Genomic DNA, 18,000 nt, shown 5'->3' on the forward strand with positions numbered 1-18,000 from the left:
GACATGTCCATCCTGGGCCTCCTGCAGTGCCACAACGATGTCACCCAAAGGTTGCAGGAACAGCAACTCATATTCCGCTTGGGAACCCTGCAGCCCAATGGTATCAATGTGGATTTCACAAGCTTCAAAATCTCCCCTCCCCCTACCGCATCCCAAAACCAGTCCAGCTCGTCCCCGCCTCCCTAACCTGTTCTTCCTCCCACCTATCCCCTCCTCCCACCTCAAACCGCACCCCCATCTCCTACCTACTAACCTCATCCCGCCCCCTTGACCTGTCCATCCTCCCTGAACTGACCTATCCCCTCGCTAACTCCCCACCTACACTCACCTTTACTGGCTCCATCCCCGCCTCTTCAACCTGTTTGTTTCCTCTTCACCTATCCTCTCCTCTATCCGTCTTTTATCCGCCTCCCCCTCTCTCCCTATTTATTTCAGAACCCCCTTCCCCTCCCCCTTTTCTGATGAAGGGTCTAGGCCCTAAATGTCAGCCTTTCTGCTCCTATGATGCTGCTTGGCCTGCTGTGTTCATCCAGCCCTGCACCTTGTTATCCAAGGTTATTCGATGTTTAGGAAGAAGAGACAAAAAGGAAAAGACAGTGAAGATGCAGTGCTGGTTAAAGTGGATATAAACACAACACTGAGGAAAAATATTAGCTCAGTCAAGATAGAATCTGTGTGGGCAGAATTGAGAAATACCAAGTGGCAAAAAATAACATTAGTGGGAATGGTATACAGACAACCAACTGTCGTCGTGTTGTTGGGACTAGTGTTAAATAGGAAATCACATGGTAAAGGAACAAAGTAATTATGGGTGAGGTTAATCTGCATATAGATTGGGCGAATCAAATTAGTCACAATACCACAGAAGAGGAATTCCTAGAATGTATACGGAATGGTTTTCTGAACAAATACTTTGAGGAACCAACTGGAGAACATAACATTTTAGACCAGGTATTATGCAACGAGAAATGAGTAGTTGGTAATGTAGTTGTGAGAGACCCCTTGGTGATAAACAATCATAATATCTTCGTCAAGATGGGCAGTGAGGTAGTTGATTCTGGGACTAGGGTTCTGGATCTTAATAGGGGAAACTACAATGTTACGAGGTGTGAGTTGGCTATGATACAAAAAATGCAAGAGAACACTACCGCCCACAAGTCCCCCTCCAAGCCACATATGTTTTTGTATTGCTATTGTTGCCAGGTACAAATTCTGGAACTTTCTTCCTGATAGAATGGGGAGTGTCCCTAGGATTGCAACGTCTCAATGTTTAGATGTCTATGTAATAGTCACATGTGCAGAGTGCACTTGTACCCTCGTGAACATCGGTGCTTGCTATCCATCTACTTATTTTCACACTGGTGGCTGATGTTGAGTTTGAGCAAACATCAAGCTTCCAGTCACAAAGTCTGGAGAAAAGACAATTGGAGAGTGAAAGAGCCAGTCCAAACTCACCAAACAAGAGGTAAAGTTATTAAACCAACAGACAGTTCAGTCAGGGGCAACTGAATTTTCTCGCCTGCAGACTGGTGGCAAAATTCATACCCGTTACCTAGAAAGCTCTCTTGGCTTCCTGGGCTGGGCCCTGGCTGCAAAAGAAAGTCTGTGGAAAAATGAGGTAAAAGGCAACACTGTTTCAAATTTCCTTCCTTTTGTTTCTGCCCGAGAAAACTTGGATTGATAATGATAAATCTTAAAAACCAACCTTCCCACTATTTCACTGAGAGACTTGACTCAGAGACTTCAACTGAGGTAATTTAGCAGAAGGTGCACTGCTGCTCCAACTGGATAGGACTAAAGCTGGTCCAATAATCTTGGTTGCTAATAAAACAGCTCAAAAAATCCAAATAATAAATGAGCATGGTGAGGTCTATTCCGACAGAGCTGGCATCAGTAGTGGCAGGGGATGGCACGGGCACAGGGAAACAAACATACTTCTGCCATTTTAATGAAGAATGGTACAAAGAAAATACAATCAAAATTGGCTTCACAAAGTTGACACAGTTCCAGATAAATGCATTATTTGTGATGAGGGGTCGCTGGTGATATAGAAGGGAAGAGATGCATTGATCAGCCACACAGGGGCACAAAACACCAGGAATCAGAAAAGTGAGAGGGAAGAACACCACAAGTCATTGTTTCTAATCAAAGGAGGCTCGACACAAGAAAATTTGTGATTACAGCTGAAACAGAGAATGGTCACAATAACGTTTCACAATGTTTAATTTGTGAAAGTAAAGACTTGTAACAAAATACCTCCTAATGTATTGGCAGATTTCATAATTGGATGAAAAACGTTTGTGTGGATGGCCAAGAGCAACCAGCACAGCAGCAATTGTTTTGACATTGAAATATTCAGAATATTTGCTTAAAGAGGTGGATTGTGCACAGTATTTTTCAATTGGGTCTGATACCTGAGACAAGGGAAATATATTCTTCCTGGTTACGGTGTGTTGCCATCTGCAACGGACTGAATTAAAGTTTGCTTGCCTCATTTTGAGATATTTTCTGATCACCCTGTTCAGAGATGTTGTTGCAATGACAAGGTAAATGCGAGAATAGCGACATATCTCTGCAAAATTTGACAGAGGAATTGACTCAGCATTTACAATACTTCTTCTTATGTGACTGCCAATGTCGCTGTGAATTTTGGAAAGTAGAAGTCAGTGTATGAGAAACTCAACTGACTTAAGCACAAACTCATGACTGACTGCTACAGGTGAGGTGTAAATGTAATATTATCCATAGCTGCCTCAAACATGGGATGAAGTTCTTACAGTTTAACACGTGGACAATCGGCCTCAAAGTTTACAGCAAGTTTACTTCATCAGCCAAAAATAAAGAGACTCCTGAACTCTATATATGTTTGTTGACATTTGATACAAAAGCACTTTGCACCTACCAACGTGGTGACTGTCACTTCTGTCCCTAAATGAATGAGTACTACAAAGCTGGTTAGGAGTATTGGCATACTTCTTACCAGAATCACAGAGTAATAGTATTGTACAATACAGAAACTGACCCTTCAGTCCAACTCATCTGTGTCAACCAGATGTCCTAAACCAATCTAGTCCCATTTACCAGCATTTGGCCCATATCCATCCAAACCCTTCCTATTCATGTACCCATCCAGATGAGGGGATAGAAAAATGTGTGAACATTTTTTCACAAACATGTGTGAACAATGACTTGCACTGCTCTCAATTGACAATGCTGTAAAAATGATCTGACTTGGAGGCTCTTCTACAGCATTCCGCATTGACAACCTGTAGGATGACTGTTGGGTTATAATCAAATGATGATATAGTCTCAAAGGAGCAGAGAATAGAACAATGATGGGTGGAGCTTATCAGACAAATACCAGAGTGGCAGCCAAATACTGTAACTGGGATAACACAGTGTGGAGCTGGAGGAGCACAGCAGACCAGGCAGCATCAGAGGAGCGGGAAAGTTGACATTTTGGGTTCGGACCCTTCTTCAGAAAGTACTGAAACTGGTCTCTTTTGCATTTTCTATTCCTGTATCCAATGCTGAATATAAGAGTTTTCTGCTTAATGGCACAACTGAGGTGCAAGGTTTGAGTGATAGCATTGTAGAAATAGAGCTGGTAGTGCCATGAACTTCAGTATATACTGTGCAGACTTCTATGAGTTGCTAATAAATAAAATAAAAACAGTTATTAAACAATAGCAAGGGACCAGTAGAAACAGTGATTTAAAATCGAAGAAGCCACAGTTAACAATATTCCACAGGTGACACTGCTTTAAGATCAAAGTGTAAAATTTATTTATTAACTACTCAAGTGTGAATGTTTAATGTTTATTATTTATTAATGATTGGTTGGTAGTACAGAACTTGAGTATTGGTCAAACATAAAGCTTTTCACCTCTCACTCAATAGGACAGAATCCCAATTTCAAAGCGAACAATAGTTTATGCTGCGAGGGAAGAGGTCACTGACTGGTTAGCAAGAGAATTGTGATTGGTAGAGCTATTGCCATGGAGAATGCACCAGGGACTAGTTCACTCATAAACTTTTGTTTAGACTGAAACCAGGTAAGTAGAAACTGATGGGCTTTTAACAGATACCTGCCCACCAGGACAGAACTAATGCTGAGCACAGATAAGAAGTTCAAAATTAATTAAAAACAGTTGTGAATAAATGTACATTCTTAATTGGAACTATTTGTGTACAGGAGTGTGCTTGTGTTAGAGGGTTTTGTTTTTTTTTAAAAGAATAGGGGAGCAGGGAATTAGAACCAAAGCATAAATACTGGTCAACATAAATACTGTTAATTAAAAACAATTCTCTCTTCCTGCTCAACCTTGTTCTGCAAAGAGATTTTCCAGATGTATGATGCATAAAATCCCTACAGTGTGGAAACAGACCATTCGGCCAAACAAGTCCGCACCGACCCTCCCAACAGCATTCCAACCAGAGCCCGCGCCCTATCCTAACCCTGTAACCCTGCATTTCCCAAGGCTAATCCACCTACCCTGCACATTCCTGGACACTATGGGCAATTTAGCCTGGCCAATCCACCGTAACCTACACAGCTTTGGACTGTGTGAGGAAGTTGGAGCTACCCGGAAGAAACCCACGCAGACAAGGAGAGAATGTGCAAACATGTTTTACATTTGTGATTCTTTTAATCATATGAAGTTGTTTTAAGCAAGGTTACTTTTCCAGCATAACTTTTAAAGCATATCCTTCTGAGTTGTACGCTCAGATAGACACTTCAGTGAGGTACTGAAGGAGTGCTGCATTGTCAGAGCTGTGTCACTAATCGAGGCGCCGTCCGGCTGTTCAAATGGAGAAAAATGATCAGAACAGACATATTTTTGTTTGGGGTGAAATTTTTATTAAAAGTGGTGCTTGTACAAATACAATTAAAACAAATGTATTTGGTCAATTATCCAGTCTCTGTATGCTGAATATCCAATCTGTTTCTCACAAAGCAGCAGTAACAACCATTCAAAGGAATTATTTGCCTATGAATCACTGTGAGCCAGTTTAATGTTGGAGGAGTTGCATAAATGAAAATTGTTCCTTTATTCCTGCGCAGGTTGTTTTAAAGCAACAATCTTATCATAGCAGGGTACTCATTTGTTTTCAGAAAAGTGCTGGACTAACTTAGAAGCTCTTGCAGCAACTGTGGTGAGAGAAGCAGAAGCAAAAACTGAAGTTGCTGGAAAAGCTCAGCAGGTCTGGCAGCATCTGTGAAGGAAAAATATCAGAGTTAACGTTTAGGGTCTGGTGACCCTTCTTCAGAACTCTGTTTTTGTTCCTGATTTACAGCATCAGCAGTTCTTTCGGTTTTTTTGAGAGACAAGCAGAAGCTAGTGTGATTCATTTAACAGAGTTTCTGCAGCACTTTCTGTTTTATATTTTAGATTTCCAATAGTATCTGCAGTATTTTGCTTTTACTTGACAATGTATTTGCATTCTGAGAAATATCTCTAAGTAAATTCGAATATTAGTAATTTTGCACTGAATAACAATAATGATGACAAAGCAATATTTATATTTTTCGAGATCACCAGCTTGTTAAACCCAATGGAAACTATTGTCAATTCTGCCTGGACTTTATGCTGTATGTTCACGATCAGAGAGATAGTCAAGAATGATTGTTTTTTTGAAATAGCTAGTGTCCTGGCCAACATTGCCCAACAAGTCAACTGTCTCATGGGGGCTGATAGAACCGTATTAAGCTTTTCCAACAGAAGTGACCAATTTCAGAAGCGTCTTGCGAATTCTGAAAGGAGCTGTCTGAATGTAGTTTTATTTTTCTTTCACTTAATAAACCAGTAAGGTGTTGATGAGTGTTAGAGCAGAGACTCTTTGATGGGCATGCGTGCCAGTGCTCTGAATGTGGTTTAAAACAGAAGAGATGTGCCCACATAGTGTGTAGTCGGCGACACTTTCTCTTTTCTGATACTACAATAAGTGGGTCACTTCCAAATTAGGGCAGAAACGATTGGGCTGTAGACACTTCAAAGTGTTTATAAAACGTCAAGGCTTTCCTGGGTGGAGTTTCCCGGATCAGGCTATCAGATTTACAGTAAATCTTGTTTGTTGTGAATATCTGTGTCGTTGTGTGGTTCCAAAAGCCGGTGAAATGGTACCGGATGACAATAAAATAACGCTCCTAAAGGAGTTATTTCTAAACAGTAGCTCAGGCACATACACCCTCATTGGGACAGTACTGGTCCTAATATTTTATGGATTGGAGGAGCTCCTGGAAAAGCAGATCCCGTGTCCGTGTACTTCCCTGAATTCAAATCGTAATTACGCTGGTCTATTCTTCGGGTTACCTGCAGTACTACTGCTTTTCATCAGTCTACTGTTGCATTTTGAATCAAATCAGTTCCATTCCTGTTGCAAAAGAGATTCAAGAAACACGGGGCAACCTCAAGAACAGACTTCGAAATGTGAGATTCAGTGCTGTCGTTTTTATTTAGTTAAGTTTTTGTTTTGGCTGTGTAAAATTTTAATTCCCCCAATATTATGGATTAGCATATTGCTTTTGGATGGCGATTACTATACATGTGCTAAGATCGATATTACAGAAGTGGCCAATACGACGTGCGTCAAGTTCCAGTGCGATCGCGACCTCAACAATTTCTTAACTGGACAACGACATCATTGTGATTTTTCGCGGGTGAGTAAAAACTTCATACATTGGTTCTGACGAGAGATTGTGAAAATGATGATGAGCTAGTGACGCCTGTTGTTTTGGGGCATACCAAGAATGCAGATGCTGGAGTCAGAGTCAACACAGTGTGGAGCTGAAGGAAGGTTAGGTAGTATCAGAGAAACAGGAAAGTCGACGTTTCGGGTCAGGACCCTTCTTCAGACAGTTGATTGTTGTTTTGGGAGAATTCCAAGCTGTTGGACAGATCTCTTTTTTGTAAAACCAAAGCGATCTTTTACTAAAACATAATCATGCAATCTCGCGTTTAAACAATAAAACAGAACAAATGTTTATTAAACATAGAAAATAAGATATACAAGGGAAAAAACTCACTTTTCTAACACAGTTTCAAAGATTGTTAATCACGGTAAAAATAATGGGCACGTTCTTCATAAACTAAACAAACATCATCCCCTTTATCTGCATCAGCTTTACAAATATTGTGAAACAGTGAGAACTTCATAAAAGTGTTGTGTCTTGGGCAAGACCCCAGTGCAACTCATTTCAAAGGGAGAGAGATTTTTCTGTATTTTAATATTTTGCTGGATTTGAAGTAATTAAAATGTCAACTTATCTGGAACTTTCCGTATTACTATGCTACTGACATAGTTTTTTTCTTCATGGACCATACTATGTATGATTGAGTTCCTTCTTTTAAAAGTCCAAACACCAAGCTTTATTTCTTTTCTGCTGACTATAGCCCCAGCATTCTGGTCTAAGATTAATAATAAATTCTTATTCTAAGATCATTTCATTGCTTTAAGCTCCTTTCCTTAGTAACACTGTTACTTTATCAAGAAACTTCAGAACATTTCAGAGTTTGATACATAGAGTCACATAGGACAGAAACAGACCCCTCAGTCCAACAAACATAATCACAGAATCTCTACAGTATGGAAGCAGGCCATTTGGCCCAACAAGTCCACCCTGATCCTCCACAGATCCATCTCCCTACCTTTACCTGTGACCGTTTATTTCCCATGGCTAACACACCTAATATATACATCCCTGAACACTATGGACAATTTAGCATGGCCACTCCACCTAACCTGCACATCTTTGGACTATGGCAGGAAACTGGAGCAGAAACCTGGCAGAAACCCACTCAGACATGGGGAGAACATGCAAACCCCTCACAGGCAGTTGCCCAAGGGAGGATTGATCCCAGGTCCCTGGCGCTGTGAGGCAACAGTGCTAAAAAACTGAGCCACTGTGCTGCCCAAGAAATGAGGGCTCATCCAGGACTTGAGCCTGTGACCTCTCGCATTTCTACACTGTACAAGGCCCTAATAAGTGGTAATCCCAAATTAAACTAATCCCACCACCTGCTCCTGGCCCATATCTCTCCAAAACTTTCCTATTCATGTATCTATCCAAATGTCTTTTAAATGTAAATGTAATTGTACCTGCATTCACTACTTCCTCAGGAAGTTCATTCAACACACAAACCACCCTCTGTTTATGAAGTTGCCTCTCATGTCTTTTTTAAGCTTCTCTTTTAATGATTCTGCAGCACAGATTGAGCAATTCTGGATATGTCTACCCTTAAACTTTCCGTGTAGTTCCATTGGATATATGAGTAACTTCCGCTTTCTTGGAATTTTTTTTTTGTAAAAAGCTAATTGATAACTCCAAAAACACAGCTAAACACATAATTAAATGCAAAATACTGCAAATGCTAAGAATCTGAAACAAACACACAGAATGCCTGAGAAACTCAACAGGTCTGGCAGCATCTGCGGAGAGAGAAACTGAATTACTGTTTGGAGTCTGGTATGATCTTCTTCAGAACAATTTATCTGTTCATTTCAGAAATGGATAATAGTTCTGATGAAAAATTGTAAAGCTTTGAACTATGAGGTTTAAATTCTGCTCAGACAGTGAGTCTTCATAATGTTTGATTGGGTAATGAGGGAGTTAAATCGATTTGTAACATAGCTTTACTGAATATGGAAGTTTGCCTAAAACGTGACTAATTTCAAAAGATATTAATTGGATTGGGATATCTTGGGGATTGTGACAAGAAGCTGTGATGTAGATGGGGTGGAGGAACAAAGCATCGATCACAGTTTCAGATCAACGAAACCTCTTCAATACCTGACCTGAAATGTTAACTCGCCTCTTTCTCCTCTGGGGCTGGCAGATGTGTGGAATATTTTCAGAACTGAATTTGCAGTGACTACAGTGTCCTGCCTTTCATTATCATATATATTTTATTGGGTTGAAGTATTTGTGTTTAATGCCGCATATAGACTTATACATTCGAGAAATGAACTGCATCTTTTTCCTTCCTTCCAAAATGTGTGATCTCACATTTATCTGTTTTGAACATCATTTTCAAATTATTTGACAATTTGCATCTTTATTAATGGCCTCCTGCTAGTTATTGTGCTCTTGCTCAATATTGACAATCTCACTCCAATTTTGATGTTAAATGCAAATTTATTATTGTCATATGTACCTAGATACAGTAGACTGGCACTGAAACATGGCGACTCTTTGCAAGCTCTCTCATAATCATTCTACACATTTAAAACTCAAAAAAAAAATTACAGTGTATTTTCTCTTCTTTCCAAAATCCAAATTTCTAAAAGGAGTTGTGGGCAGCAATGTTTCTAGCAATGATTCTTGTGGAACATCACTTCCCACTTTCAACTACTCTGAATGACTACAGTTAGATTCCACCAGATTGCAACCCACTAGCAAATCAGCAATCAACCCATTGTGTGTCTGAACCAATCTTCACATTCTCAGAAATTCGTGCAATTTAAAATTTACTTAAGATATTTATAAGTTCCAGATGTTCTTTGAGATTTGCTCTGCATAAGAATTCCGTTATTTATCAGCTTGTTACTTGTAAGCTGTGTAGATGACAGTGGGAACTGTAGGATGAGCAAACTGACTATGGCAACTTGGCACAAGCAACCATTCAAATGGGAAGAGGAAATAGGAATGCAGTTCTGATAGGGCACAATATAATTTGGGGAATAGATACTATTGTTTGCAACTGTGAGCATGTATTGCTTATCTGGTGCCAGGGTTAGGACATCCCCACTGGGGAGGAACTTGGAGTAGGAGGGCAGGAATACAATTGTTGTCATCCACATTGGTACCAATGATAGCAATAGGGCTAGAAATGAGATTCTGCTGAAAGACTTTAAACAATTAGGAGCTAATTTAAAAGCCAAATCTCTAAGGTAATGACCTCTGGATTAGTATCTGAACAATGGACAAACTAGCATAGGGTAAATAAAGTCAAAGAGTTAAATGTGTGTACATTGATTGGTGCAAGAGAAATCATTTCAGCTTATTGGGCATTGGCACCAGTACTAGAGTAGAAGGGAATTGTTCTAATGGGACAGGCTTCACATGGAATGTGCTGGGACCAGTGTCCTGGAAAATTGAATTGCACAGGCTATAGAGAGGGCTTCAAACTAATCAAAAGGGGCGGGTTTGGAAGAGGGGAAACACAAGCTTACAAACCCAAAGGATACGGCAGGATTATGGAACAGCTGTTTGGATGACGATACTCAGAATGGGACAGGAAGGAACAGATTGTACAAATGTGCAAAACAGAAGCACTTAAGGTCAAAATGAGAAAACAAAAAGGTTAAAAAGCAAAATTAATGGCTTCTTACGTGAATGTGCATTGTATTTGGAACAGAATAAATAGAGTAACGACCAAAATATAGGTTAATGGGTATGATCTTATAGCCACTTATGAAGACATTTTTATAAGAATATTAAAGCTAGGAACTAAATGTTCAGAGGCATGTGACTTTTGAAATGACAGCAACTGGTGACCATGGACCATTGTCTTCCACCTTTCTCAATCTATCACCATTTAGATAACAATTTGCCTTCATGGTTTTGTTACCAAAGTGGATAATTTCACAGTAATTCACATTATACTTGACCTGTCATGCAACTGCTAACTCGTTCAAATAGTCTAAATCACACTGAAGCATCTCTGCAACCTCTTCACAGTTCCCCTTTCCACTCAGCTTGTAGTACCTGCAAATTTAGACATATTACATTTAGTTCCCATATATAAATCATTAATATATTTTGTGAATAGCTGGGCTCCAAGGACAATCCCTGTGATAGCCATTAGATACTGCCTGCCACTTGGAAAAGACCTGTTTATTCCTATTCTTTGTTTCCTGTCTCCCAGCCAGTTCTCTATCCATGTGAATACACTATCCCCAATCCCATATATATTAATTTTATATGCTAATCTCTTATGTGGGATTTTATCAAAAACCTTCTGAGAATTCAAGTAAACTGCACCAATTGATACCCCCTTATCAACTCTACTAGTTACATCCTCGAAAAATTCCAATTGATTTCTCAAGCATGATTTCCTTTTTATATATCCATGCTGACTCTGCCCAATGCTGTCACTGTTTTCCAAGTTCTATGCTATTAAATCTTTTATTATGGAGTCGCACATTTTTCCTTCTACCAATGTCACACTAACTAGCCTATAATTGCCTGTTTTCTCTCTACTTCCTTTTTTGTTAAATAATGGAGTTAAGTTAGCTCACTTCTAATCCATAGAAACTGCTCCTGTGTCTATAAACTTTGTGGTTGGTTGGCTCGCTGAGCTGGTTCATTGCCCTGTTGGTAACATCATCAGCGCAGCCTCCGATGAAGTGGTGTTGTGTTTTCCCACCTGTTATTTAAACTCTGGTGTCGACTGAGCTGGATTACCTCACTTCCCGTTTTCCTACGCAATGGAGTGTATACGGGGTCTAGTTCTATGTGTTTATTGATGGATTTCTTAGTAGAGAACCAGGCTTCTAGGAATTCCCATGCTTGTCTCTGCTTTGCCTGTCCCAGGATCCTGGTGTTGTCCCAGTCTAATTAATGGTTTTCCATATCCACGTGGATGGAAATGAGTGAGTATTGGTTGTGTCATTTTGTTGTCAGTTGATGTTCGTGTACCCTTGTGGTTAATTTCCTTCCTGTTTGTCCAATGTAATGTTTGTCGCAGTCTCTGCAGGGAATCTTGTATATGACACTGGTCCTGTCCATAGTGGGTAATGGGTCTTTGGTTCAGGTGAGCAGTTGCCGTAGGGTTGATGTGGGTTTGTGTGCTACTCTGATGCCCAGTGGTTGTAGGAGTCTTGTGGTCAGTTCACATGTGTTTTGATGTAAGGTAGCATGATGAGTGTGTCCGTTAAAAGATGTCCACCATTGCATCCACTTCTTCCAGGGTCACTTTCTTAAGTACTCTGGGACATAAATTATTGGACCTTGGCAATTCATCAATCTTTCTTTCCTTAATTTCTCCAACATAATTTTCCTATTAATAATGACTTCGTTCAGTTACTCTACCTCACTACACTTTGTGCTCTTCAACAGTTTTGGGATGTTCTTTGTATCTTCTTTTGTGAAGACAGAACAAAAATATGTATTTAATTGGTCTGCTATGCATTTGTTTCCCAATAGAACTTCTTCTGTTTCTGCTGGTAAGGGATGTATACTTGTCTTCATTAATCACTTTTTTCTCTCTTTGCACGCCTTTAGAAACTTTTACAATCAGTCTGTATATTCCCCGCACATTTGCTCTTCAGTTCTATTTATTTGCTGAAATTTAAACTCTTCCGAGTCCTTAGGTCTGTTGCTCTTTTGGACTAATTTTATACCCCTTCCTTGGATCAAATACTACCTACATTACCCTTGTTAGCCATGGCTGGGCCACCTTTCCCTTTTTAATTATATGCCAGAAGGAATGAACAATTACTGTTGTTCCTCCAAGCACACTTTAAATGTTTGCTGTTGCCTATCTGTGGTCAACCATCTGAGTAATATTCCCCAATTTATCATAGCCAGCTCATGTTCATATAATCATAGTTTCCATTATTTAGATTCAGGACCCTAGTCTCAGAATCTACAATATCACTATCCGCGTTAATAAAGAATTCTATCATATTATGGTCGCTGTTCCCCAAGGGGCCTTGCACAGCTAAATTGCCAATTATTCCTTTCTCATTGCACAATACCAGACGGTCTGTTCCCTAGTTGGTTCCTTGGGACACTTAGGCATGATGTTCCCATATTTAGAGAAAAGACAAAGGAGGGTCTTCTAAGACTAGTGTGAAAACATAAGATAATCTGTAGAGATACACCTGGATGCCTAGCTAGCATAGTACAAGATGAGTACATAAGAGATTCAGGACTACTGAATACTTACCGGTTGAGCCTGGAGAAACAAGCTCACATAGAAACAGAGATTCAGTACATACTGCAAAACCACCTGATTGAATGTAGTCAAAGCAGGTGGAGTTGACCTATAATGCTGTTCCTCAATCAGATGAATTAACACGACTTTGTATAGATTATAGAAAGATGAATGTGGTCACAAGAACAGATTCATACCTAATTTTATGGTGGAAGGCTGCATTGATAGGATTAGCAGGGCTTCATTCCTTTCCGAGATTTGTCTGTTAAAGGGACACTACTGGCAAGTACCATTAACATCAAGGGATAAAGATATTTCTGTTTTTGTTACATCAGGTGCGACTTGGCTTAAAGAATGACCTAGCTAAAATCCACAGGCTTATAAATCAGATCATAGCTGTGGTTCATAATTTATTTGTTGATGTTGTAGTATATAGTAACACCGAGGAAGGATGAATTGATATAAATCTTGTGTGCTGTTTGTGAATCATATTTTTTGTGATGAAGCACATTTCTGAAATGATGTTGCATCTGATAAGGGTGGAGGCAGGTAAAACCATTAACATTTTTTTGCGTTTTTGATTGTGAACTGAAGCGGTAGCAGGATGGTTTCAAAAATGAAGGATGGTAGAAGGACTGCTGCAATTTTTAAAAGCAAGTTGCCTGGCACTCAATTGCTGTTTACACTGTTTGTTTTTGTTCAAGCAGCGGGGGAGATTTGGTTGTAGGTGAACTGGAGCCAAGGAGGTGTGTCAGCCAGCAACAAGGAGCAGATTGACAACTGGTCACCATTCCACAGATCAATGACAAAGGCCTTGTGCCTGCCAAAAATGATGTGATTGGCTCCCATGTACGAAAGTTTGGTCAGAAGCTATTGGACCTCTGCAAAAGTTGGTGCTGTCCTTTCTTTCTACAGCACAAAAGTCCTCGAGCCTGAAGAAAGTGAGTTTATTTACCCTCAACAGTCATTGTGAACTGTGACTTTTAGAAACTTTATGAGCATGACCCAATAGTCTGTGCTTCCTGCAAGCAAGCAAAAGTACCTGGAGAAGGAAAACTGAAGAACAGCAGGACATAACAAGCCAAAAAGATCATCACAGTGAACCCTGTGGAGAGGGACCATTGAAAGCCTTCCTAGTCTTTTTTCTCTGTCCATAATACCCACTTTTTTATGTCTGTGTGTGTGTCTCTGTGTGTGTTGGGGTGTTTTACAAGGTGGTTGAGTTTAACCATAGAGCTAGATGTAAATAGTTCGTAATCATTTAAATGTAAGAAGAATCTATTTACTTGTAATAAATGGATACTCTTGTTAAGTCCAGAAATCTCGTCCACGCTCTCTGTCAACTTGGGTCTAAAACACAGCTCAAGCGGGAAATTTTGCCTTCATTTATTAAACCTTTAAATTTGTGATGACTCTGAGAGTAGTGGGGTTTTATTTCAGGCGCACTACCCCATTGAGGTGAAGCATTATGAATTATGAGCAGTAATACACTCTTTAATCCAGACATATTCAAAAATATAGCAATGCAATCTGTCTAGACTCAGGGCTTTATTCTCTTTAAGTTTGTTTTGTTTATCCAAGTGTTACAATCTCCAGAGTGGCTACCAGTTTTTCAGAGAAACTCATAACTATAAGTTTAAGTTAAAAAATGAACTTTAGAAGCTGTAACAAATGACAAAAAGCACTACTGACTTTTATTTTTACAAATTATGATATATGCTAGAGAAGAATATACACCTTTTACACATCACATAAAACAGTCTCCACAGAATTGCAGTGGTTATAGCAGGTAGTCCAGCAATCATCACTAGATGTAACTTTGAATGATCATTCCATGCATTTTCCTCAGATTTTCTTAAGTCCATTCCCAGCAGAATAATCTGATGACTCTTCTTCATCCCAGGCCATGCCAGGTCAAATCTCCAACAATCCATAGAAGACCGCAAGATTCATCTTTTTGATTAAAGACCACTTCTATCTTGCATCCAACTGCTGAAGCTCACAAAGTCAAGCAGGCTTTTCTCTCTGCTGTCCATGAGAATCTTTGTTGTTTGTCTGTGATACTGATTGATTTGTATGGAGCCAGTAACCCAATCTAAAAATATCTTCCTCTGCCTTCGTCTCCCATTGCAATGTGAAACACACCCCCCTTGCATCTAGGTAGAAATACTAATTAGTTACATTCTTCATAATTCCAATTTACCTTGAAAGTAAATGGACAGCCAACTGTTTACTATCCAGTGCTGTCAGTGTTTTTCTGATGCTTTGAGAGACTCGATGAAAAATCAGAACGTATTGCCATTTGCTCCAAAATTAAATACCTTTCACCTTCTGCTCAGTCAAGTATTGCCACCTAATAATCAAACCACATTGACTTACTGCCAGGCAAACATCAGAACAAATGACATCAGCCCTTTCATTTACCCCAAATTTAAAGCTATGGTCCCAAATGATAACAATCTTAAAACATGATAATTGCAGCACTTTCACCATAAAGAACGAAAAGCCATCACGGTGGTGAATATTTTTCGTACATCTGCCTAATTAGAAGATGACATATTTGGTTCATTCTGGAAAATTAATCAGGAACAACACTGCTGTATTCTGATGGTCCCTTTGGTTGTTGAGTATCAGTAGGTGTACGTTGCAGACTCAGAAGAAATTCTCTGGCATAAAGTTTCGTAATCGTCTAAATTAGTTGTTTCCTTTTATTCTGCTTTTAAAGATTATGTTCACTTTATGACAAATTTCTTGATGGTCTTCAATTAAATACATTTTCTTATCTCTCCACATGTCTTAACAGCTCATTGGTGGCCTTTTAATTTTCGTGTCCTTGGTCTGCCTACTATTCTTCTATTTTATTTATTACTACACTTACGACAAAAGTAAATATCGTTACGAGATTGAATATATTTGTATACGTAAGAACAAGGAAACACAGATAATGATGGAAAAATTAACAGAGAAAGCAAATGAAAACGCCCAAGAAAGTGCTAGCAACAAATTCTCAGAACAATTTTCGCTCATTCCTGGGTTTCAATCAAATTCTGGACCGAGCAACCTGGTAAGTGGAATGTAAAATCAAACTACCACTTAGTAGAGTGATCATGAATGCGGAACAATTAGGAATATTGCAGCTCATGTCAACCAGCAAAAATAAGATAAAATTGCACTCCAGCACATTCTGTCAGTGCCCCGAAATTACATATTGAATCAAAGAATCCCTCCAGTATTCCCATCAAGTCTGCACCGACCCTCTGAAGAGCACCCTACATCTATATTTTACGATGGCCAATCCACCTAACCTGCACATCTTTGGACTGTGGGAGGAAATCAGAGCACTCAGAGGAGACCCACACATACACAGGGAGAACGTGAAAATTCCACGCAGACAGTCAGCCGAGGTTGGAATCAAACCCGGGTTCCTGGCACTGTAAGGCAGCAGTGCTAACCACCATGTCACTGTGCCACCCTACTGTGTCCCTTGATCTTTCTGAGCATTGACTTGTTTAAGAAATAGAATTTTTCATTTGTGCCCCTGATATGAGCTGTGTGAGCTAAAGTGGAAAGGTCCTTTTCATTATATTGTAATCCTCAATATATGTTAGCCCTGGCACACCCACCATTAACTGATTGGATCCACGAGCTCGCTACACCCAGTATAACATCCTCCGTTTATTTTCATGGTATCACATCTCCTTTATTTGGAGATTGTCATGTTGGAATCACGAAAAGAGGTGCTAAACCAGAGCTGTTCTTGCAGGATCTCCCTGTTTAGGACCCTAGAAATTTGGACCTAAGTGTTGATTACTTTCACTTGAACTTGTCTTGAAGTAAAGTGTTGAGACAGATACTCGCAGATTGGAAACCCAAGTCATTTTTTATGTGGAGAAGTATATATGCATTCCACTTACACAAATCCTTTGAAGATATGAAATGGCTAACATGGAGGGGTGCTTTTCATAATAGCTCAGTGACTGAGTGAAAAGCAGGTCCTGGTTCTCAGTTATGACATTGAATGTGTCATTTAAAGGAGGCATCTCAGCCTCAGCTCCCCCTTGGCTCTCTGTATTGCAGCAGTTGCAGCTGCTTTAGCTGGCCCCATTACCCTGTGCCCTCCCCTCCTGCAAACTATCGGGGAATCCCTATCAGAGACTTCCAGAGCTCAGTTGTAACAGACAGTCACCCGAGGCTGGAATCAAACCTGGCTTCCTGTGCCTTGATCTTTCTGAGCATCAATTTGAATGGTTAGAAAATCACGAGTTGTGGCAGTGAAAGCTTTTACAATGTTAATAAAAACCAAGGACTGTGGATGCTGTAAATCAGGAACAAAAACAAAGTTGCTGGAAAAGCTCAGCAGGTGTGGCAGCATCTGTGAAGGAGAAAACAGAGTTAACGTTTCGGGTCCGGTGACCCTTCCTCAGAACTCTCCCCTGAGTGACAAACAGAGTTATTATTTTGAGTGTGGTATGAATTGTTCAGAGCAGAAGCAGGAGTGTTTTATGAATTCAGAAGAGACATTCCAGTTTCAAGTGTTAGGTCTGTTTCTCTCCATAAATGCTACGAGACCTGCTGAGTCTATCCAGGACACTCTGTGCTTGATGTGGAATTATCAAACGGGTTTCCCAAGCTGAAAACCACTGATGGTTATGTTACTTTACAAAGGATGCAGTTTAGAGCACTTTCACTGAGCCGTGGCCCAAAAACATTCTGTAGAGCAGGAAGAGCACCTCAATGTTTTTAAAGCAGTTGATATACAGCAATCATAGATACGAGGTCTGCATATGGGCCAAGTCCCTTTCTCCAATGGTAAAGAACATCACAAAGAAGACACAGACCATTGTGATGATGGAATTAGAACCTGCTTCAATTCTCTAGTATATTTGGGAATGAGCTCAAATGGAAGTTTCTTCAGTTCCTAATATCAGGGATTTTACAAGCTACAGAGTAGTGAGAGCATGAAGATCTATGATATGAGAGGCAGACTGCAGAAATTCTCTCAGAGAGTCCTTCAAGTGCATGAGATGACTCAGAGCTCATATCCCATGGGGGATATAGGTCAGGACACTTAACATTACATCAGCAACCTCCAGCACCAGCTGCAAATCAGTGGGCACCA

At 39.9% G+C, this 18,000-nt stretch overlaps 1 protein-coding gene across 1 annotated transcript in view; it reads left to right on the top strand.

Annotated features, from left to right (window-relative positions):
* Positions 1-18,000, top strand: part of LOC125486945 — a 30,951-nt gene that overhangs the window by 8,898 nt on the left and 4,053 nt on the right. The window contains exons 3-4 of the mRNA XM_048616520.1: positions 6,462-6,661; positions 15,685-15,945. Coding sequence (XP_048472477.1) covers positions 6,462-6,661; positions 15,685-15,945 — 461 coding nt within the window. The remainder of the gene's footprint in view (positions 1-6,461; positions 6,662-15,684; positions 15,946-18,000) is intronic.

Source organism: Rhincodon typus, chromosome 35 (assembly GCF_021869965.1).
Source record: "Rhincodon typus isolate 14 chromosome 35, sRhiTyp1.1, whole genome shotgun sequence".
Classification (NCBI taxonomy): Eukaryota; Metazoa; Chordata; class Chondrichthyes; order Orectolobiformes; family Rhincodontidae; genus Rhincodon; species Rhincodon typus.